The following is a 24,081-nucleotide window of genomic DNA, read 5'->3' on the forward strand; positions in this document are numbered from 1 at the left end:
GAAGCAATATCATTAAAGTATGAAAAAAAATACTACTACCAGTCTTGAAAATCTGACATTCAAGAAAATCCTATGGAATCTACAAAAAAGCTATCAGAACTAATAAATAGGTTTATAAGATTGCAGGATACACGACTGATACACAAAAATCTATTGTATTTCTACATACTAGCAACAATCCTAAACTGAATTTAAAAATATAATTTAAAATAGCATAAGAAATATAAAGTGTCAAGGGATAAATCTGTCAAAGACATGCAAAATTGAAAACTATAAAAATTGATGAGAAATTAAATAAGACCTAAATAAATGGAGAAAAATACTGTTTGTGGATTGAAAGACTCATTATTGTTAAACATCAACACTCTCCAAATTGATCTATTTAACACAATCCCAATCAAAATCCGTACGGCTTTTTTGTAGAAACTGACAAGTTGATTCTAGAACTCATATTGAAATTCAAAAGACCTAGAACAGCCAAAGTAACTTTGAAAAATAAGAACAAAGTTGGAGGACTAGCATGCCGATTTTAAGACTTATAAAAGCTAAATTAATCAAGGTAATGTGGTATTGGCATGAAATAGACAAAAAGATCAAGGGAACAGAACAGAATCCAGAAATAGACCCATGTATATTTGAGCAATTAATCTTCAACAAAGGTGCAGAGGCAATTTAGTGAAGATAGTGTTTTCAAAAATATGTGCTAAATAACTGGAGCCACGTGCAAAAAAAATTTTGATCAATACCTCACGCCATATTCAAAAATTAACTTAAAATAGATGACAGACCCAAACATAAAACCTTAAAGCTATAAAATTTTCAGAAGATAGAAAATAACCCTTAGGTTAGATAAAGATTTCTTAGATATGACACTAAAATCACTATCCATAAATTATGAACTGATTTATTGGACCTCATCAAAATTAAAAACTTCTACACTTTGAAAGATATTCTTAAAGAGAATGAAAAGACAAATCACAGAGTGGGAGAAAATATTTGCAAGTAATATATTTGATAAAAGATATATCCATAATATATAAAGGACTTTCAAACTGAATACAAAACAACCCAATTAAAAAATGGGCAAAAGATTTGAATGGACACTTCACCAAAAAAGACATATGGATGGTAAATTAGCATATGAAAAGATGCTCAACATCATCATTCAGTAGGGAAATGCATTAAAACCACAATGAGATACCACTATACATCTATTAGAATGGCTAAAATTAAAAGGACTAATCATACCAATTATTGACAAGGTTGTGAAGCAACTGTAGCTCTCATACACTGCTGAAGAGTGTAAAATGGTATAATCACTTTAGAAAAACAGTTGGCAGTTTCTTAAACATACCTACCATTTGACCTAGCCATTCCACTTTTAGGTATTTACCCAAGAAAGAACCCCCAAAATAAATGTCCATAAAGTGACTTGTCCACAAATATATATAGCAGCTTTATTTGTAATTGCCGAAAATTGGAAACAACCCAATGTCCATCAACAGGTGAGTGGATAAATAAGCTGTGGTATACCCATACAATGAATACTACTCAGCAATAAAAAGGAACTACTGATACACGTTACGACATGGGTAAGTCTTGAAATAATTATACAGAATGAAAGAAGCCAGACAAAAATAGAGTATGTACTATACTGTATGATTTCACTTATAAAAATTCTAGAAAATCCAAGTTATTTTATATCGACTGAAAACAGGTTAGTGGTTGTCTGGGCACTGGAAGGAAGGGGTAAGAAGGAGACTACAATGGGGCATGAGATAACTTTTGGGGGTGATGGATTTGTTCATTATCTGTATTGTGATGATGTTTTTTGTGTGCACATATGCCAAAACATAACAAATTGTACTTTAAATATATGTAGTCAATTATAAATTTATTGTATGTCAATTATAAATTCTCCTAAATGCTAGATTCTTATTTTGTAAAATAAAGTTTGCTCCAGGTCCAATATTCAAGTTTTTATATTATTTCTTCTAATCATATATAAAGAAAAAATACAGAAATAAGAAAAAAGGAAATGTGTGATTCTAGACTCATCAGGTACAAATCTTACAGCAAAAGTGGACTGCCAAAACTAAGATACCTCCCCACATTTTATAAACTTTAGGTATAGAAATAAAAATATTTTTAACTATTTATTGCCATAAAATTCGAAGTACTAAAGAACAACATCTCTTATACTTAACTACAATATTTTTGTATTTTTTGAAGTTTATTCATATACACTTTCCCATTTGACTTTTGCCTATCCCATGAAGGCGGCAGATAACTTACCATTTATCAATGCACTTTTGACAAAAGTTGTGAGCACAAGGAAGGATGAGGTCAGCTCGACCATCCATACAGATACAACACTCCTCTTCATCAGTCAGCTGCTTCACCCTGCAAGTGAACACTGAGCTGGAGCAATGATATTCTCTGTCATTATACTTTAAACTTTGTTTCCATTGCCTTAAAAAGCATTATCAAACATCTGTGTGCCCTCAGGATAAAGCAAATGACTCATGCAAAACTGGACTAAATCAACATACCTTTTAGGGATAGCAAATACATTAGAGAAGTACTGAGAGGGGCAAATTTCATAAAGATTGGATAAAAGATAAATTCTTCAATGGTTAAAAAGGAAATATGGATAAAAACTGGAAATATCCAGGTCTTTCTGAAAATAACTTAGCCTATTTAAATCATACTGAATTTATATAAATGAATTAAACTAACATGATTTATTCACCATGTAGGATACAAAGCTCTCTAATAAAATATGGACCTTGCCATCAGGGCCTTACTATGCTGATGCTGACAATGGGCATGTAAATGAAAGAATAGCTTAGTCTTAAGTGTCAGGTGCTATAGGAAACACAAAAGAGATAAAAAGCAAAGTCTCTGTCTTTAAGGAGTTCTTTCATCTTGAGAAGAAACATCAAGTCCTTTACTCTAGCTGCAATTCAGAGTGCCTCTGAATGAGGCAAGTGCCTTTTGCACGTGGTATTTTCCTTTCTTGGAATACTCTTGTGAGTCTGGTAAACTCCAACCTTGGTAACCCAAATAAAAATATCATATCATCTCCCTGTTCTCAAAGCCAACATTTGCCTCAATTAAACGACTTAAATTTTGTGTTTCGATTGGCTGTTTATTGGTGCGTATATCCATAAATAGTAAGCTCATTGAATAAAGGGACTTTGTCTTCTCAATAAATGTTTCCTGAAGTGATTTTAATTTGCTTTTTACCCTTTGTGCTGTTATATAATTTTTAGGCTTTCTTCATCAGGTGTATATGATTTTTATACTTATATAAAATGGAATATTTCAATGTATAACCATTAGACTATAAGCTCCTTAAAGGTAAAAGCTATTTCTAACATGTTTTTCTCTGCTGTGCTTATACAACTGTATAAAAGACATTGAGATATCACTTTAAAATTTGTCATTTTGAACATAAAACAGAATATAAGCAAATGTCAAATGTGCATTACATGTTAAATGCTAAGCAAAGAAGGAAGAAACAAGTATACTTCAAACTTGTTGGAAAGATGAGGCAGAAAAGTAATAGGATTTCAGCAGAGAACATGTCAGGTGAATAAACAAAGCTGTGGAGATAGGAAAAACGTGTGCGTGCGCACGTGTGTGTGTGTGTGTGTGTGAGTGTGTGAGTGTGTGAGTGTGTGAGTGGTCAGGCTCACGAATCCTGAGATTCGCAGCTGCCGGGAATAGTGGAGAGTCGGGCTTCGGGCCTGACTGCACCACCGGACCTCGGGGCCTATTGTCTGTGTGTTACAAGGAGTCTGGCATGTTGCCCTGGGAAGAAAACTGAGAGAAAAGGTTATTTAAATATAGCAGAGATAATCTGGTCCTTGAATGTCAAAATAAAAAGTTTAAACTTGTTCTGACAGGCAAACTAGAATCAGAGTTTGATCAAGAGGAAAGTAAATCCCTACTGAAATACTACTTTAGGAAACTTAACTGGGTGGGTAGTATGAGGGACAGTACAGAGGCAGGACAACCAGTTAGACCCTTATTTGAGCAATTACATTGGGAGATAATTAGGGCTTGATCTAAGGGGCATTATGAAAGATAAATCATCAGGATGTGGTAACAGATTAAATATTAAGTTTTAGTAATGGGCAAAATAGGGTAGCCGCTGAATTGAAATGGGGAAACTGAATGAAAACCTAGATGGATGTGGATCTAATGTATTTGATTTTTTTTCTATGTATGGTCATTTAATTGCCTTTTAGGTACTACATACTGTGTCAGACTCACACGAATTAGGATCTCTGCTTTTGAGGAGGTTACGATTTACACCCAAGGACCTGGATTTAGGCATCAGTAGCAGAGAATATATATAAATCCATAAAGAGTGACAGAATTCTGAAGGTTAGAGTTGAAAAGTGAGGAACAGAGGGCATTCTGAATAGAGGTTAAAGAAAGAACAGGTGACACAGAGGCAGCCAGTGGAACCTGTACAGTGTTTACTTGATTTTTTTTGCTACATTTCAAGCAGTACAATAACCAGAAGAAGAGTCTTGCTCTACTTGTCCTTGTTAGACTACTTATGGAATATTCAGTTCTATGCTCCCTGTCTTGAAAGACATATTGACAGATAAAGGATCATCCAGGAAAGCCTCCAGGACATTAGAAGAGACTCATAAATCAAGGTGGAAGGAACTGAGGATGCTTATCCTGGAGAACAGAGGCTCAGTGAGAATTTGATTACTGTTTTCAAATATTTGAAGGACTGGAAGAGAGACTTTGTTGGCGGAATTCCAAAGGGCAATGCCAGTGAAATAAGTAGACTATAGTAAAAATTTAATAATAATGATAGTTTACTCTTACAGACATATTAGTATAAGTCAGGTACTGTTCTAAGCACTTTACATTATTAACTCACTTAACTCTCCCAAGAGTCCTATGAAGCAGATACTATTATCACTATCCTCTTTTAAAAGAAGAGGAAACTGAGGAAAGAGAGTTTAATAACTTGTTCAACATCATGCAGTTAGGAGTATAGCCAGGACTTGAACACAGGCAATTTGGTTCTAGAATTTGTGCTGTGTTGCCTCAACAGAGCCAGATTTTGGCTACTCTGAGGAATATAATGCAAAAGAGAAAATTTCCTAGTAATTAGAGCCATCTATGTATGAAAAGACTTGCTTCTCTAAGGCAGAGTCCCATATAACTGCAGGCGTTCAAGTACAAGTTGGACTACCACTTAGCTAAATGTTGTAAGTAGGGTCTTAGTATTCAAACATCAGCAGTATCCAAGGATCAGCAGCAGTGAAACTATCTGGGAGCCTGACAGAACCTCAAGCTCTTCCTCAAAGCCACAGAATATCAAAGTTTAGGAAGCACTATAGACAGGATCCTTATATACCAGAGAGTAGTAAGGCAGAGGTTAGAAGCATGGCTGTAATGCCAGACAGGCCTGAATGTGAAGCTCAGCTAGGCAAATTTCTAGCCATATCCTTATTTGTCTAAACCTTACTTTCTCTTCATCTGAAAGGGGCCAACAATTTTATTTCAATCAGGTTGTTGTACAGATTTAATAGTTTATACATATAAAGCACTCATCACAATGCCTAACACCCTGTAAGTACTCAATAAATGTAAACCAGTAATAGTAATATGCATCAGATAAAAATACCTTTTAAGATCCCCTTCAACTTAAAAAGTCTGTTTTTCTATGAACTAGTATATCAGGGTGTAACTAAAAACCAAAAAAACATACACAGGCAAGAAACAGTCTTAACCTACCAACCAGGCATTGAGTTTCTCAGTCTTGAGGGCACATGAAAAGGGATAACATCCTTACCTCCTTAAGATGATTGCGACAGGAAAGAATTATTACTTTCATTTCATTTGTTATTACAGAACTTAAATATACTGATAAATACTATTCTCAACTTTCAAAATACTTTTAAAAAAATTAGCATTCTGAAGAGAGAAAGGGAAAAAAAATAGAAAATCAGATACCTGTCACTAAAAGATTAACTTTATAAAATATGGGAAAGATAAGCCTAAATGCTGCCCAATGTTCTAAAACTCATTTGGCATTTCAGTAACACTTGTTTAGCTCAAACCTAGAAAACCAAACAATCCTATTAATGATAAACAGGAAATGATAAATGGAAAATACAACTTTGTTACAACATAGTATTTGGAAACCAGTTGGTTAAGAATAGACCAGAAATTGCAACTGTAAATAGAGCAATAAAAGAGAAATGCTTGTTAAATGTATGCTTAACTTTAAGGTAAAGACACTGTCAATACAGATTTCTGCGGTCCACCTAGTATGACAGTAAGACGGGATGTCAATATGTGTGGACCCACGTAAAACTTTTTCCAATGAGACATGTACAAATTTAAATTATGGCAATAGGTGGGAGCTTTCCCATGCCAGAGGAGTTATAGAGAAGGAAAAGAAAGTTTAGATAGAACAATAATATGTTAGGCTTGAGTAAACAAGCATCATCACAGAAAACTCTGGCTGACTTCATTTCCTTCTGGTATATGCAATATGTACATGAACTATTTGTTTATTCCTGAATGGACTGCCAAATCCTGGAGCCAATATTTAAAAATTTAATGCTCCAATTAGTCAGATGTTTTTAAGAAAAACTGGAAAAGCTTTACCAGATTCTTGTATCTAATTCTCTAAGGCAGCAGTCCCCAACCTTTTTGGCACCAGGGACTGGTGCTCCTATGAGAATCTAATGCCTGATGATGTGAGGTGGAGCTGAGGTGGTGATGCTAGTGCTGGAGAGTGGCTGCAAATACAGATGAAGCTTTGCTTGCTGGCCTGCCAACTTACCTCTTCCTAACAGGCCACAAACTAGTACTGGTCCATGGCCTGGGGGTTGGGGACCCCTACTCTAAGGGCTTTAATTGTCTAAGAACGTAATTATCTATTAAAAGAGGAACATTAATTATAAATCTTTTGTCATTAAAAGTAGTATGTAGAGTGGAGAATGGATTCATGGAAATGGATTCATTGACAGAAATATTACCTGGTGTGAGCCACTTTAATTTTTCTTTAATTTGGCAGTCTAACAATGTCCTGAAGCACAGAATAATCCAAAAGCTGATCTGGGATATAACATCAATTGAGATAAAAAGTAATGTGATTTACAATGTCACAAACAGCACCAACAAAAATATTAATGAGATTTCAGTAGCTTGCATATTAGAAAATAAGAGAAACATTGTACTTATGTTTTGTATACCTTCCCATCCAAAGACTAGCCTGACAAGATGTCACAGATGATGAGTTTTCATCAGGATCTTCAGAAGTGGAGCTCTGTGCCAATACTCCTGCTGCTTGACTTGTGATATCTTTATAAAGTTGAATAAACTGGTACAAATTCATGATCCGTGATGCTTCTACAATGCCACTGCTTTTGTTAATCTACAAATACAAAGAAAATGAAAAAAAAAAAAAGTTGATAATTTCTCTGATCAATTTTTTCCAAAAAATGGGAACGAATATTTAGTTAAACATCCTACAAAATTGAAGTTTTCCAGGTTTTAAAATTACTTAACAAGAGAGAAAGAGTCTGAGCAAATGAATAATATGTTCCCTACATGTATGGGATTCAAAGTACTTATACAAATTTATCTCATTTGATACTCAAAATAACCCTGTAAAGTGGATTAGGCATCATCTAGTTTAGATTTGATGAGGTCAGGCGAGTTTCCCAGAGGTAAGAAATCAATTTTAGAGATCAGTACTGACAATTCTTTTCATTTTAATTACCTAATTAAAAGAGTTATTTGAATTCAACAACCACATGCCATTCTATGATAACTGAAACGATAGATTGCTTTCTTGACTATCTTAAGTTCTATTTTATACCCAAACTTCCAAAAGTGCATTAATCCTAACAAAAAGTGGTTTACTTTTTCTCAGAAAAATTTTGAGCTATAGTAAAAAACTTATTTAATATGAAGTGGAACCAGTGGTCTACAGGTTGTATCTATCTGTGCTCTAGCTTACATTCTTAATGTAAGGAGATATTTGTGGCAAGTGTGAGATAACAGTTAAGGAGAGAGAATATTGCTTTCATAAGATCTGGGGACTCATGGAGTGGGGCACATATTCACTTTTGAAATGACCAAAGCCAGGAGAGTTGAGGGTATACATAATATTTTTGGATGAAGAACTTAAGGTAATCGAAGACACATTTGAAATGAGAAAGACTTCCTTTTAGCAAAGGAGATGACATGGAAGACTGTGGGAACAGAAGTAAGTAATGAAATCTATTCCGTGTATACCAAAGTAAATGGAACAAAATCAGAAAATGCTGAGAAAGAAATGAAGAATGCAGGGAGAGATACAGACAGAGGGCCTTAAAATTGTGAATGAATTAGGTTTTGAAATGTATTGACAGAATTGGGGAAATGAGAAAATGAAATAGTTACATGTTAAAAAAAATATTATAGTAAATTTCCATATTTGGAATGAGAATAATAGTTGTAACTAACATTTATTGTCTACTATTTGAGAAGGCAGTGGGAGAAAAAAATGAGAATCAAGTATGAATCAGATTCCATGCCATAAAAATGGTAGAACCACTGCTAATAGTCAGAAAACTGATTTTGGGAAGGTAAGATCTATGTGAAAATAAAATACATAATATTATTTATAATAAAAGACTACACGTGGTTGAGAACAAATAAATGGAATTAAAGTGCTATGAATTTATAGAAGCTTGTAAAACAGATTTTCAGAGCTGAAGAAACTTCCTTTGGAAATGCATAGTTCAGATGAAATTAGGGAATAATTGATATAGACAAAGTTAATCAAACTGCAAAGTTAATGAAACTGCGACTATTATATATAATATTATCCATATAATAAATATTTATTGAGTACCTATTATGTGGATGTTATAGGTACTATGTGCACTGCTCTAGGCACTGGTGACATAGTGTATAACAGACAAAAATCCCTTGCCTCAGGGAGGTTACACTAAAGGCAGGAGAGACACAATAAAATACAGATTAGGTAAGATGGAAATTAGTGTTATGGAAAAGATTAAACAGAGAAGATGACATGCTAAAGGGTTACAGGGCGGGCCTCACAGAGGTGACATTTAAGAACTGGAAGAGGTACAAGAATGAATCAAATAGATATTTGGCGGAAAGATCATTCTAGGCTAAGAGAATAGGAAGTGCACAGGCTGTCAGGCAGATGTATACCTGGCAAGGAACACAAGGGATCCAGCAAGGAGCTCAAGGCAGCTGGAACAGAATGAGAGATGGAAGAGTGGGAGGAGATAAGGTTAGGGGGTGAAGTGGGAACAGAATGTATAGGACTTTGCTAGTTAGAGCAATGACTTTGGCTTTTATTCTAAGTACACGGGAAGTCACTGGAGGGTTTTGAGCCAACGAGTAATATGATCTGATTTCATTTCAGATTATGAGTGAAATGGACTGTTGTGCTGAAATTAGGCAGAATTGGTTCAAGGGTAGAAGCAGGGTGACCAATTAGGAGGCTATTGGAATAATCCCAGTTAGAGATGATGGTCACTAGGAGGGTGGTATTAGTGGAGATGGTGAAAAATTGCTAGATTCTGAATATATTTTAAAGACATATCTGACACAGGATTCACTTATAGATTGACTGTGGGGTATGAGAAAAAGAAGTCGAGCATGACTCCAAAGTTTTGGACTAAGTAACAAGGTAGATGAAAATACTATAATTCATGAAGTTTCTGAACAGCCACCTTAGTCCATAATTTTAATTAACCCATTAATATCTCTAATATTATTCCCATAAAATATATCATTTAAACATCATTTAGATTATTTTTAATAGTGAATTAAACATTTGAGGATAATCATCATATAAGGTCTTATTGTAAATGCAGAAAGTTTTAGCACAATTGTTTATTAGTTGCTTAAGATTAAGAAATATGAGCCATTCTGCTGTTGGATGCCACTGAGTAAGAACTGTGAAAGTCTCTCCTCCTGTGGTCATCATGTCTAAGTCAGGATCTCCCAAAGAGCCCTAACAGCTGTGGAAACTCTTCATTGGTGGTTTGCACTTTGAAATAGTGGATGAAAGCCTGAGGAGCCATTCTGAATAATGGGGAATGTTTACAGACTGTGTGATGATGAGAGATCCAAACACCGAGAGCTCTAGAGGCCTTGGGTTTGTCACATATGCCACTGTGAGGAGGTGGATACAGCCATGAATGCAAGGCCATACAAGGTGGATGGAAGAGTTGTGGAACCAGAACTCTTCCAAGAGAAGATTCTTAAAGACCTGGTACGCACTTAACTGTGAAAAAGATTTTTGTTGGTGATTAAAAAGACACCAAAGAACATCACCTAAGAGGTTGTTTTGAACAGTATGGGAAAACTGAAGTGATTGAAATCATGACTGACCAAGGTAGTAGCAACAAGAGAGGCTTTGCTTTTGTAACCTTTGATGACCATGACTCTGTAGATAAGAGTGTCATTCAGAAATCGGCCACAGCTGTGAAGTAAGGAAAGCCTATTTAAGCAAGAGATGGCTAGTGCTTCATCCAGCCAAAGAGGTAGAAGTGATTCTGGAAACTTCAATGGTGGTCATGGAGGTGGTTTTGGTGAGAATGACAACTTTGGTCATGGAAGAAATGTCAGTGGTTGAGGTGTCTTTGGTGCAGCCATGGTGCTGGAGGATATGGTGGCAGAGGGGATGGCTGTAATGGAAGCAATTTTGGAAATGGTGAAAGCTACAATGATTTTGGCAATCACAATAACCTCTTTAAATTTTGGACCCACGAAAGGAGGAAACTTTAGAGGCAGAAGCTCTGGCCCTTATGGTGGTGGAAGCCAATACTTTGCCAAACCACGACAACAAGGTGGCTATGGTGGTTCCAGCAGCTGCAGTAGCTATGGCAGTGGCAGAAGGTTTTAATTACTACCAGGAAACAAAGCTTAGTAAGAGAGGAGAGCCAGAGAAGTGACAAGGAAGCTACAGGTTACAAAAGGTTTGTGAACTCAGCCAAGCACAGTGGTGGCAGGGCCTAGCTGCTACAAAGAAGACATGTTTTAGACAATACTCATGTGTATGGGCAAAAAAGTTGGGAACTATATTTGTGACTAATTGTATAAAAGGTTATTTTAGTTTCTATTCTGTGGAAAGTGTAAAGCATTCCAATGAAGTGTTTTAATGTAGATTTTTTTTTTGTATCCATGCTGTTGATTACTAAATGTAATAGTCTGATCATAATGCTCAATGTCTTTAAAAAACAAAAGATTAAGAAATATGAAATTTCAGTCTCCTATCAGTTTTTCATATTAATTCCAAGTCTCTTTTTTTCTAATGTAACACTGACTTCTCATATTCCTTTAAAAAAGAACCTAAGGAATACAAATAAAACATTTCTTTAGATCTAAAATCAAGAAAAATTACAAAAGATCTGATTGCCTATATCTTTAATACTTTTGTTTTTCTATTTAGTATCTCTTTTTAAGGAAGATGCTTAATCACATAAAAATGTAATGGTTAGAGTTACTAAGGCAAAAAGGAATTTGACTAATAGTAATAATAAACATTAATTCTGTGTTTGCCAAAGAGGAGCAACAGAAAATTAAGGGATCAGAAACCACATACATTCATATTCCCAATGCTTTATAATTTATACTGGCCTCTTTTATACAGTGGGCTGAGTACATTATGAAATAAAGATGGAGAGAGGATATAATTTAGGTACTAAACTGTATCAATAAACAAGAAAGCTTCAATTTATCCCAGTCATTTAAAATGAGAGTATTTCTTCAAAAGATTTTGTTCACTCAACGTATATTGAATTCCTACCAGGTGTAAAGCACTACAGGCTGTAAAACATACAAGAATGAATCTAGACAGAGTTCCTGCCCTCAGGAGCTTAAATAAGTAATTTTATTTTTAATGTAGAATTTAATTACGTATAAATAAAATGCTATTGGAGTTTAGAAGAGGCAAGAGAATTTTCGTTATGGAAGACTTTTGTGGATTAGATAGTATTTGAGGTGGGCCTTTAAAGAAATATCAAGTTTAGACGTGCAGAAAAATAAAAGGTGAGGCAGAAACTATTGGCTGATTATACTAATGCTATTCCCACTTTTCACTGCCAGCCCTTATTTTTGTTTTGGAGTCTACTGCTGCCTGAAATGACTCAGGAGCCAGTCCTGGTTAGTTTTATCTAAACCAAGCATGGTTATCCCATTCCCTGTATCAGTGTAGGTATAAGAAGGGGATGTGGGTCAATACTGACCCAATGAGGGATCTGCTAGGTCTTTGAATTAACCAATCCAGGAGCTACTTTATATCAGGATTTCTTGACAAATGAGAAAATACTGTCTTTAATTAAACTAGTAGAACGGGTTTTCTGTGACTTGCAGCTGATGGCAATTTAAATGACAGAAGAATGGACATTCTAGTTGGGGGAATTTAATGAGCAGAGGGACCGAGGTGGAAAAGTAACAGCTATATATCCTTAAATTATTTAAGCCTGGTGAGACGGTGGAGTGCAAAAGGGAATAGTGGTAAATAAAACAGAAAAGATAGTTTGGAGCCATATTGTAAAGGGCCTTAAATACCAGGTTAAAGAGTTGGGACTATTTTGTAACAAATGAAGAATTGTTGAGGAATTTTAGGCAGAAAAGTAATTTGATGAGAATTGTACTTTAAAAAGGTTAATCTCAGAGCATCATAAATTAGAATTAGGAGATGAGTCTGGAGGTATGGACAGTAATCATGGAATCTAAGGTAATCTGGATGAAAAGAAAGAGGAACTTGAGTATAGTTACAGTCTCCTTGAGAAAATGAAATCTGTCTTATGAATACACTGGAAGTGAAACCTGGTAGAGGTCAAATTGACTAGATCAGATTGCCTGTTACTGCAGAGGAGAGGGCAAGAAAAGGAGTAAGAATGTGTTTTTCAGAAATGAACTTTGTCCTATAAATTCACCTATGAGTCTTCTGAATCTGATTTTCAAATAGTCCTGAAAGATTACATGCAGTGTAGGTCACAGCTGTGTGATGGTGGGTGTATGGGATATACTGAGCCTATCTGAATGAATTTTAGCCCAGTTCTTAATTTCTTCTTTACCTTACACCTTTGCTAAGTCAAAAGTTGTAGATTCCCACAGTTCTTTTGGCAGTGTACTTATAACAATGTTAAAAACTTCTAATGAATTTACTATAAATATAATTCAAAACTCAGTATTTTGGTTCTAACTACCAAAATAGTTTAAGCTCTGCATTGGATATCTCTATCACTCACCTTGGTACAAACCACCCGTACAACCACTTTCCAAAAGGCAGAGGAATCAGACCCAGGTTGTACCTCAAAGAGAAGATGTTTTTCCTGGCCAGAAGCCACTTTAGCAGTTCTGAAAAGAGATGAACACATTAGTTAATTTTCTAAAAAGTCATACAAAATAATAGAGCTCGAAATCAGATTCAAGAAACACTTTAAAACATAGAAGGAAATTTGAAGAAAACACACAAAGACAAATAATAATAATAATTACAACAATCAGATTCTTAAGACATAGGTACGGAATGTTTTGATTAAACATATAACTTAATTTCCAAGGCTTTTAAAGTCAACAGCATAGTGGAATGATATTAATAAAACTCTTTTTGCCATAATCTATATCTCAATGGTCTTTAAATTTCTAACAAACACATCTACGAAAAACATGTCCAAGGAATCGGGCACTCAAAAGAAAAACTTTAACTGGTTTCACTTATCCAAATTTTGACTATCCCCTCAGATGTATATAAAGTGTGAAAAAACTTTGCTCCTGGTTGAGTCCAATTATTATTACACTTAATATAATAATTGATATTATTTAAGTAACGATACTAACACATTTCTTTGAAAAGTTAATAATTTGGGTCTAGATTGATAAAATGATTTTGAGAGACTTTAAATATAGCTTTACTGTCTTCCCCTAGCAGAGTAATTTTAATGTAGAGAGCCATAGGATTCTAACATAAAAATATAACACTTTTAGAAGGTAATTCAATATCATGCCATCAGTGCCATATTTAAATCAGTTCAAAGACATATTTAAGTATTCTTGCTCCCTTCTATCATTACTCACATTTCTCTCCGAGCACCAGTGGGGATATCACATTCAGAACTAAGTGACTTACAGCTCAATAAATTGAGGCCACTGCAACTAGCCCTAGGTAATGAAGTCTGCCAGTAAAAGTAATTCAGCTGTGCCAGTTCCCAGTTCTGTTTTCTAGCTATCAAGCCATGCTTCTGCTGTATAGGTTTAACTTTAGTTCTCAGATAGCACTACACTTTTGAAATGTCCAACTCTGACCTATAAGAATTGGTTTTAAGAACCAGCACCTCTCCATTAAACAGTAAGCTTAGCTTGTGGTCGCTTTCACAGTTCCAAGACTCTAAAGGGATGGCAAATGCCACTGATTACTCTTCATAAGAGCTGTAGCAATAAACATAAAAAACCATTCTTATGATACTATTAAATTCTCAACTCCATATTACTTGTAAAGAATATGGTCCCAGAAGTAATGCCTCAAATACTATCATTTGGATGATCTTTTCCAAAAAAGAAGAAAAAAAGTAAAGTGTTAAAGTTTTAAAAACCCATGACTACATTTATATTATAAAAGATCAGACAATACACAAATATACAAGTAAAATGTAAAATCTCCCTCACTGCCCCCTTTTCCTACCAACTCCCCAGAGACCCAGTACTTATCCTTCTAGTTCACTTTCTATGTACTTATATACAGGATCCATCCAAATACCCATACAGGGCTTCCCCCACCCCCAAATAAACGAAATCCAGTGTTCTTAAAAGGAATGATCTAAGATAACTTTAACTTTTAAGGTATTGTTTACTGTTTGGGACTGGCTGATAACAGCAGACTCCAGTCACGTCCATAAAAAGACTGTATTTCCTTCTCTTTATCTAATGTGTTCCAGATGACCAAATATGTTTCTTATCAACCAATGCAGGTATCACAAAGCTTAGGGAGTAGATTCAGGTACCTTACCCTAAATTAACAGAGACTATAAGTTTATATATATACTAAGTGGGTCCACAATGCTAGGTGATTTTGTTTGGATTTTTTTTTTTTTTTTGATTTAAGAAGTTAAAGTGGGATAGTTAAGGCGGGATAGTGAAAAAAAAACTTCGGACTTAGGGAGAGCTAGATCTGCAATATTTGGGTAATCATTTTAGGCCTCAGTTAAAATGTTCAACCGTTAGAGTGCCTTACACATACTGTATGCTCAGTGAGTGCTAGCTAAATTGAACAGACTACATTTAAGATCTAAAGGAAATGTCATAATTATACCCCATGGGAGATTATATTAGAGAGAGAGAGGGAGCAAGGGAGGGAGGCAGGGAGGGAGGTAGAATAGGTGGTGCTAGAGGAAGACTTAGAAGTGATGTATGCTCACCTGTCACTAAGGGAGAAAACACGAACAAAAAGTAATATTTTAAAAGTATAACAATCTAGAACTATTTAAGAACAAAGAGCCCTAGGTATTTTAATAGCTTCTATGTAGATCAGTATAAAAATTGATATAATATAGAATAAATTCACAAATAAAATACTAAGTTCTATTAAATGTGTACTTTAAGGTAGAGAAATTTATATTCCATCTTAAACATTAATCTGTTCAAGAATTAAGCAGAGGTCTAAACATGTTAGGTGATTAGAAAATATTAATAAACAAAATATCTTATTCTTCAGTGATAGTAAATGAAGTATTACTACATGTGTATTTCTCTGGCACAACAATGGCTCAGTGAACAGACACAGGTGATTTATTTATTAACCAGGTGAATTGGTTGATATACAGAAACCTGAGTGTCCTTTGACTATCCCAGGAACCCTTCTCTAGAGTAGTTAACTGGCATATTCTCTTTTGTTATGCACCCTTTTAGTGCTTTTAAACAACATTTAATTTTACGTTCCTTCAGTCTCTATTGTTCCTATTACATTTTTAAAAATAGCTACACAGAAAGTGTTATAGTAGCCACTCAATAAATATTTGCTAACTGCTGTTGAAAACATTGTCTTACCAATTAATACTTCTGGTTACATCTCAGTCATGACATAAGGGGGGAAAATAAAAAGAAAAAAAGCAAGCCTTACACGTCATTAAGTTCAGCTACTCTCCCAAGAAATTCTTCATAAGTTAAGGAGCCACTTTCTCGAACTAGTGTGACATGTTTTACAACTTTTTCTGGTAACTTGTTAAGAACCAACTGCGTCTGATCCGAAATTTGCTGTCCCATGATGAAATGATATCTTCTGAAATCCAGAAAAAGTGTTGCTTCACATAGTTTCTGCCAAATATATATAAAAGTTACTTTTATATAAAAACAGCAATATACCCACCCCTTCAAGAAAGTAAGGAAAAACCAGGAACACCTTTAAGTGAGAGTTTAATAAACTTAAATGAGCCTAAGGTGAAATTTATTTAAACTATATTTTTAAAGTAAAGATTTGTTTCTATTTTTTAAAATCACATAGCTAAATGAGAAAACAAGATTCATTTATATTATTGGGAGGGTGATGAAATCTCTAATTCCTATAATTTTTCCAGGTCAAAAACCATTATCATACACACGCATATGCACTCGAAGGCATTTAAGTGACTGTATTTAATAGGAAGCTTGTTTACCTTATACAATTTTCCTCAGAACATTTCTTGACTACTTATTACATGTCATACTCCAAACTAAGGGCTTTCCACATATAATCTCATTTATTTCTTACACTATCCCTAAGAGGTAGGCAGTACTATATTCTTATTTTATGGATAAGGAAACAGAGATAAGCAACTTAGCTAAAGTTAAACAGTAAGTGGTCGATGTAAACTTTACATTCATGTTTTTCAGATTCAAGTGCTCATATTCTTAACCACTATGACATACTATGATGTTACCATAATATGTCAGCTATCGAAGACTATCATTTTATCTCACCCAAATTAACATTCATCATATAAAGCAGGCAAAATAGTAACATTCTCATAGGAAAATTTTGTCAGGAAATCTGATTTATCATTTAATAAAAAAATAATAAAGTTATAACTCTAAAGTATAAAATATATAACTTGAAAATATAAAAACATGTACAATAAGAATTCTCAGTATCCATAAATATGTAAATTTTGCTTTGGTATTAAAATTTAATGTACTGTATTTGAGACTTATTCTTTTAGTCACATTAAATAAAGGAAAAGTAAAATTGTATTATAAAAGAAAAACTCAACAATTACTGTCTTGAATCTGAGCCTACTTGGCAATAATAATTATTATATTACAGAGATAAATGAAAGGAAGTTGTTGAGGAAGATCCAGGGTACTAAAAAAAAAGTCTCTGAAGGCAAAATTATATATTTTAAATATAGCCAAGCAGATTCATAGCAACTGTATCTAAAGAGAAACAAAGATCTTAGCTCAGACGAGGTTTCTAGGGTATTCAACATTAGTGATTTCTGGATTTCAAATACTAGTAAAATTTCAGAGCACCATGGTGCTGCACATTTATTTTTATTCTAAGTAAGGATAGTTTCCAAAAATAAACAAAACAAACCCACAAAACTGAAGAAAAAAATTAAAAAGAATTTATAACCTGAAAAGTAAAGGATATATTAGAATAAAAGTCCTTCCCAACAAGGCAGTAACTTCACATTGATGTATACTACATACATACACGCATTGCCCTTATTTTTCTTGTTCTAATCCAAATTTCTGAAAACATCATTAGAAGCCAATGTTTCTAGACCACTGTGTTACGTGGCCTTTCTAAAAATTAAATTCAATAAGTACCATGTGCCTGGCACTGAATTCTGTGGATACAATAGCAAGTAAAAGAGACATGGTTCATGCCACTATGGAGCATCCAATACAGTGGAGAAAAGACAAACAATTTCACCAATAAATATATAATTATAAAATGAGAAGTGCTAATCCAAACAAGTACAGGGTGCTACAAAAGCCTATAAATGGGGACTTCACCTAGTCTTGTGTCAGGGAAGAAGTCCTAGGGCAAACAACATTTGACTTGAGATCAGTCAGTTAGCCAGAGAAGAGGGTTAGAGGCATGGTGAGAAGACAGTGCAGGCAGAGGTCATAGAAAGTGCCTAACACAGGAAAGAGCATGGTGACTTTGAGGTAATAAAAAAAAAAGCCAGAGTGACTAAAGTAGAGAGGCAGCAGGAGAGACTAGCACCAAGAGATGGGCTGTTTACAAGGCTGCATGCCTGCCCAATCTGTGGATGACTAAAATTGGAATGAATGAAGAAAGTCCACTGAATACTAGAATCAAGACTGAAACACTGATTTCCTGAAATGAAATAATCATGTCAAATATGACTAAAAGTTAGTCCTGAATATATTTTGAAAAGTCAACTGCACAAAAACACATAGGTAAGATGTGCTTAAAAGCAGTTAAAATATAAAAGGTCTGAGGGTTTCAGTCAAAATAAGTCAACAGTAAATATGGACAAGAGAGATGTTAAATAATCCTAAACTCCTGTTAGAAGCAGATGTCCAGAACAAAAACCCACTTCTATTGCGCTCTGCAATGGTTAGACCACACTGAAGTTCTGTGATCAGTTTTAAGACCACACTGAAGTTCTGTGATCAGTCACTTTTAAAGGGCATTAATCATTTGAACATTTTTGAGAGAGCATACAAGATGTTACAGAGCTAGAAAAGGAAACAAAACAATTTATTCTAACCAGCTCAGTAACAACATAGAGCAACAAATATCAGAAGAGCTTTCATGTGGAAGATTTATTTTTTACAATTACAGAGAAGAGGATGGCCAATAAGTGTGAATTAGGCAAATTTCAGGTCAAAATAAGAAATTGTCCATCATCTATAATTATGCAGAAGTGTTAAGGGTGGTCTTGTAATATATGTGAGCTTGCTTTCATTGAAAGTCTGGAGGTGTTTAAATAAAGATTAGAAGTTCATCTGACGAGTGTTTTAGAGAAGATTTTTGTTTGGGTGGGACGTGGAGTAGGTGATCTCTAACCTAATATTTTAGTACTAAAGTAAAACTTAAATTCTCTCTAGCTTTCCTATACCAATCCAATCAAAATGCGATAAAAGATTTTACTCAACTAAACTGAAATCTTTATAGTTTTAAATCTTTTTTTCCTAGAAATGAACATATTTACTTATTTTTATTATTTTTTATATTAGTTTTAGTTGTAGAGCATTGTAGTTAGACATTTATACAATTTATGAAGTGATACCCCCAATTATAGACTGAAATCTTTAAATTATACTTATATTACTTAAATAAAAACTTAAACTTTTGAATTACATGGTCATAATAGTGTAAAACATGTGATGATAATTTAATCAATGTGCTCACCAGATATTTTTTAAAAAGCTTTAATCACTTATTTACTGAATTAGAAAATGGTCCCTTTTTTTTCTGCATTGTTTTGATCTGGTGCTCTTTGAATGATGAGGTTTATAATTTGAGGCGGCATATTAATTTGTTATCCTGTAATTGCATTTGTTATCTGGAAAATCTGACTACTAACTCCTCTGATTAAAAGAGAACAACATCTAGAGACTACTAAAAGAGCATGGAACAGCAGTTCTCAGCCTGGTTCAGTGGAGAGAACCTAGAATTTATGGTTCATTTTGAATACCATAAAATAATGATAAATAGTAATGTCTATCACTAACATAAAAATATGACTCTGTGATCTATATGTAATATAAAGCCACACCCAAAGGTGTATGTTCACAAAAACAATCTGTTGAGGCCACCCTCTAGTCACTCGCCACAGGCTTTTCAGTGTCCCTCTTTGGTGACTTTGCACATTCTTATATCATAGCACATATCATCAGCTAGGTCACTTGACCATGCTCTCCTGTGAGTGTCTTTAAGATAGCGGCTGTATTCTCTCTTCTAGCAGATACATAAGCACACAATGTTTACAAATGGATATAGTAAATATTGTTGACAATTTTTGTTTTTTTATTACTCAGTATTCTTTTGACTCGTTAACTTGTTCAGTCATCTACTAGTACTAACTTGGAGAGAAGTTAAAGTTAAAAAATACATGGTAAAAAATATAAAGTTGAATCATTAATAATGTTTATGTAAATTGAGAGACATTTGATATTAGCAAAACACCTCTCTCTAGATCATGAAACAGTAGTATTGCATAGGAACATGATATGCAAACCCCTGGCATAGAATTCAGCAAAAAACAAATGTCTGTTCAAGATGTCTCAAAAAGCTAGCAGCTCTAATACTATTGTGCTACCTATAATTCAGTCCTTTCTAGGATAACAATGTGCTTTCAAAAAACATTTGAATGGTTTTAAAAATAAAGAACTACTGTTATTTTGAAACTCATATCAAGGATTCCAAAAATGCCACATTTTCTAGTGGGTGGTAACATATATTTGATCACTTCTTTTTCTAACAAATGAATTGCTGTAGTTCAAATATTCTTTATAAAGATATAAAATCACATCATAGGTAATAGGCAAAATAACAACCAACCAAACAAAATAACAACACTTAAAACTAAAAACCTTCATGAAAATTTATTGATAAAATATTCATTGATAAAAGGATTAAAGCACTTGAAAAGCCTGAAAGTGCAAAAGATGACTAGTTCACAAGTACTGTAGTATTTAGAAAAACTCTGAAACCTATTCTCCATGAAATCTGTATCAATTACTTTACTTACAAAAAAGATATTAATAATTGAAATAATTAACTATTTTCATCATGAAGTCGACTTTAACATCAGTGATTAAAAACTAAGTATTAAAACTAGGTCCCTAAGGGTACTATTTTATCACTCATTGCTTACTCAAAGTAGATCTGTAAGCAGATATCAGCTGTTATGCAAGACAAGAAATTAAGTTTTAACAGATACATTGGGAAACAATTAGAGCACTTAAGAGTCACTATAGAGTCTGAACGTCTGTTCTGGGCTCAAAGATCTTAATCAGAAAAAAAATATATAGAAAGAAAAACTATAAAAGGATAGAGAGTACTTGGAGATTAAGAATATGGATTTCTGATAGCACCAGTGTGTTTACTACATACATTTCATAGTCGGAATAATACACTATCTAGACTTGTAAGAATCCTCTCTGGACCTTCCCTGCGTTTGGGGAGAAGTGGGGTAAGGTAAATGTGTTAAATGTTTAGATGTGAAGCAAGAAGATCAGGTGACACACACCAAATATAAAGTTCACTTACATCAAATGACAAAGAACTTATTTTGGAAATATACAATACAATTCTGGAGGGAAATATTTAGAAACGGCAGCCAGGAAGCATCAAAGAAAAGGAGAAAAATCCATACTATTCTTGAGTTCTGAATTCAGGAAGCATCACTTTTTAGAGGGGAGACTTCACTATAGAGGCTACTAAATTAGGATCGTTGGTCCGCTGCACCTCATACCCCAGATTAAAAGCTGAATGCATAGAGCTCAATTTATAGCAAGAAGAATGGGCAGAGGGGAGTGGAAAAAAAAATAACTTTATGCATAAGATCTCAGAACTGAAAACCATAAGCAGCTTCATAAATACGCCAGAGGAAAAGAACTGACTCCACTTGGCACCGATGAGTAGGACAGGGTCAGAATATGGACATACACTGCAATTAAAATAAAGGGGCTGGGGATAAATTTGAATAATAGCAGTCCACATTTTGTAACACGATACAAATAACAGAAGAAATCATCTTCAAAACTAACACAGAAGGCTCCCTTCCCAGGAATCATTACTACAATTTTTAGCAAGGAAACGTTTATCTCAGCTGGGTGCCAACGTAAGTTCAACAAGGCAAGGCCTCTGGGAAGGGGAGCAGCCTAAACTAATTTAGACATGGAGGGCCAGCTAAACTAAGTAGATCGACCTGGCCACTTCAGAGTTATCGTCCAAGACAGAGGGTTTGTAATCTGGGGAGTCCGGTGCGGCGGGGACGCGCAGGGTTTTTAACGGCACCAATATGTTTAGTAAACACAACGGTCACCCTTGCCGCCTCAGCCCCTTCTCAAGCGCAATTGAACGTGGAGCTTTAACCAACAGCTACGTCCGCTAGCCGACAGACTGCTCCGGCGGCAATATTCAAAACCGGTTCCAGGATCTAGGAGGTAAAAGTCTCTCCAGGTCGCCCACATCCACCACCCAAACGAGATAAGCCACCTCCTCACACCCCGGGCCACTGGCAACTGCTGGGCTGGGGACTGTGCGTCCACGGCAGGACCTCCCAGCCCGCCCCGCGCCCTAAGCCAAGGCCTAGAAAGGGCCGCGGGGCTCGTCTCCCCACTGAAACCTGGCTCGGAAGTCGAGGCCAGGCCAGTGTTCTACTCCCGGCCCCAGGGTCGTGGAGCAGGCAGGAAGGGAAGTGACAAAAGGACAGCGCTGCGGAGCTCACCCCAGGTTCAAGACATCGCACTTTCGGCGTAACCAGCGCCTGCCTCAGCCCGCCGCTCGAACCCACGGGCTGTGGCCTTCCTGGCTCAGCCCACGACCCTGTCGCACCTCAGTGACGCAATAGCCCCGCCCCCAGCGCGTTGCCTGGTGACAGTGCTCGATCTTCTTCCCCAGAGTTCTTCGCTCTCTGGCTTCTCTGCTCTGGAGGATTTTCCCGTGGCAGAGCCCCAGAGGCCAGCTGAGAGGGAAGGTGGCCGCTAAAGCCAAGGAGAGGGATGTGCCCAAGTGGCTGTGGGAAGAGGCCTGCCCTGGCCGCAGAGTGGAGCCCAGCTGACTGCTTCTCCTGGCGCCATCTCCTAGGAGCTGACAAAGGCCACTCTGAGAGCCCGGGTTTGGTCAGGGTGTATAGAACATAAAGAATTTAGGACTTTTTAGACTTTATAAAATGTACGCCATTGGGAGCCAAGACAGTAATGTCAACTGGCAAACAACCAAGTCACATGACAGGAATGCACTTAGGGTGTGACCTGAACTCCCCAAACCACAGAAACCTCGCAGCCAAATGTCGAGAAAGGGCCATACAACTGAAAAACTCTACCCATCGAGGGCTCTATAAGCTGAGCACTTCAGACAGACCACACTCAAGGCTGACCAGAACACATCGTGAGGGTATTGCTACAGCCGAAGACCTCCACCTTCGGCCTATTGTAGCCATTGGCTTGGGACCGTTGGGAGGCTATCTGCCCCACCAGTTCCAGAGCTGACTTCAGGAATATGGAGGACTTTCACTCTTTCACTCCGTTCTGTAAGCCTCTACCTTCCTTTCTCTGTGAATTGTGTGTTAACCTGTGTGATTACCTGATTGGTTTGTCTGAGAAGGTTCCACTCAGTAAACCTGACATTGTGGAAAGACACAAATACGTCCAAGGGTATTACTTCCACAGCCACCTTCCTTGCTCATGACACAGGGGTTGGATTCCAAGCCACCACTTATTAGGCCTCCAACCTCCCACTGGTTATAGTTACACAAAGATTCTTACCATGAAATGGGGCTGATTATGCTCCCCTAGCTAGGTTAAGAAGCATAAAAGAAAGTAAACGGACAGTAACTAGCACAGGGTCCAAAATGTTAAGCCCTAATAAATGGCAGCTATTATTATTATGAACACATGTCGATGATACTCTGGCTTTTCAGAATGTCCACAGTCAATAATTGCTATCCATTAAGCATCTGTTGTGTCATATTTATTATATCACCGCAATCCTAAACGATAGATGTTAGAGACATACTAATATCATTTCGATTTAACAGAAAACAGTCCTAGAAAGATGAAATAACTTATCCAAGTTCCAACAGCTCATAAACGATAGAGGAAGAATTCAAATCCACAGTCTGGTTTCAGAATCTCAGGTTTTAGCTACTGCACTATATTTCTACTATTGGGTTTAACCCATTCTTGTCCATTCCATACTATTATCTCAGTCTTAAGTTCCCTCGTTATCTCACAGATAGGTAATTTAATAATATCTTAGCTGATCAATTTATCCTGGAATGTATTTATTCAGTCCATCTTGTATCTTGCTGCCAGACCAAGCAACTTAAAATACTATCTTTATTAATTCTACACCATAAAGGTGCTGGTGCTCAATAT

The 24,081-nt window shown here is 35.7% G+C and overlaps 1 protein-coding gene and 1 pseudogene across 1 annotated transcript in view; one reads left to right on the forward strand and one right to left on the reverse strand.

Moving 5' to 3' along the window:
• Nucleotides 1-22,574, reverse strand: part of RNF141 (ring finger protein 141) — a 28,015-nt gene extending 5,441 nt beyond the window's left edge. The window contains exons 1-5 of the mRNA XM_006905637.3: nucleotides 22,431-22,574; nucleotides 16,142-16,335; nucleotides 13,275-13,383; nucleotides 7,242-7,423; nucleotides 2,296-2,403 (exon numbers count right to left, since the gene is read on the reverse strand). Of these exons, the coding sequence (XP_006905699.1) occupies nucleotides 2,296-2,403; nucleotides 7,242-7,423; nucleotides 13,275-13,383; nucleotides 16,142-16,284 (542 nt within the window). The 5' untranslated portion in view covers nucleotides 16,285-16,335; nucleotides 22,431-22,574. The remainder of the gene's footprint in view (nucleotides 1-2,295; nucleotides 2,404-7,241; nucleotides 7,424-13,274; nucleotides 13,384-16,141; nucleotides 16,336-22,430) is intronic.
• Nucleotides 9,999-11,230, forward strand: LOC102887801 (annotated as a pseudogene).
• Nucleotides 22,575-24,081: the final 1,507 nt, after the last annotated feature.

This window comes from Pteropus alecto, unplaced genomic scaffold, assembly GCF_000325575.1.
Source record: "Pteropus alecto unplaced genomic scaffold, ASM32557v1 scaffold461, whole genome shotgun sequence".
Lineage (NCBI taxonomy): Eukaryota > Metazoa > Chordata > Mammalia > Chiroptera > Pteropodidae > Pteropus > Pteropus alecto.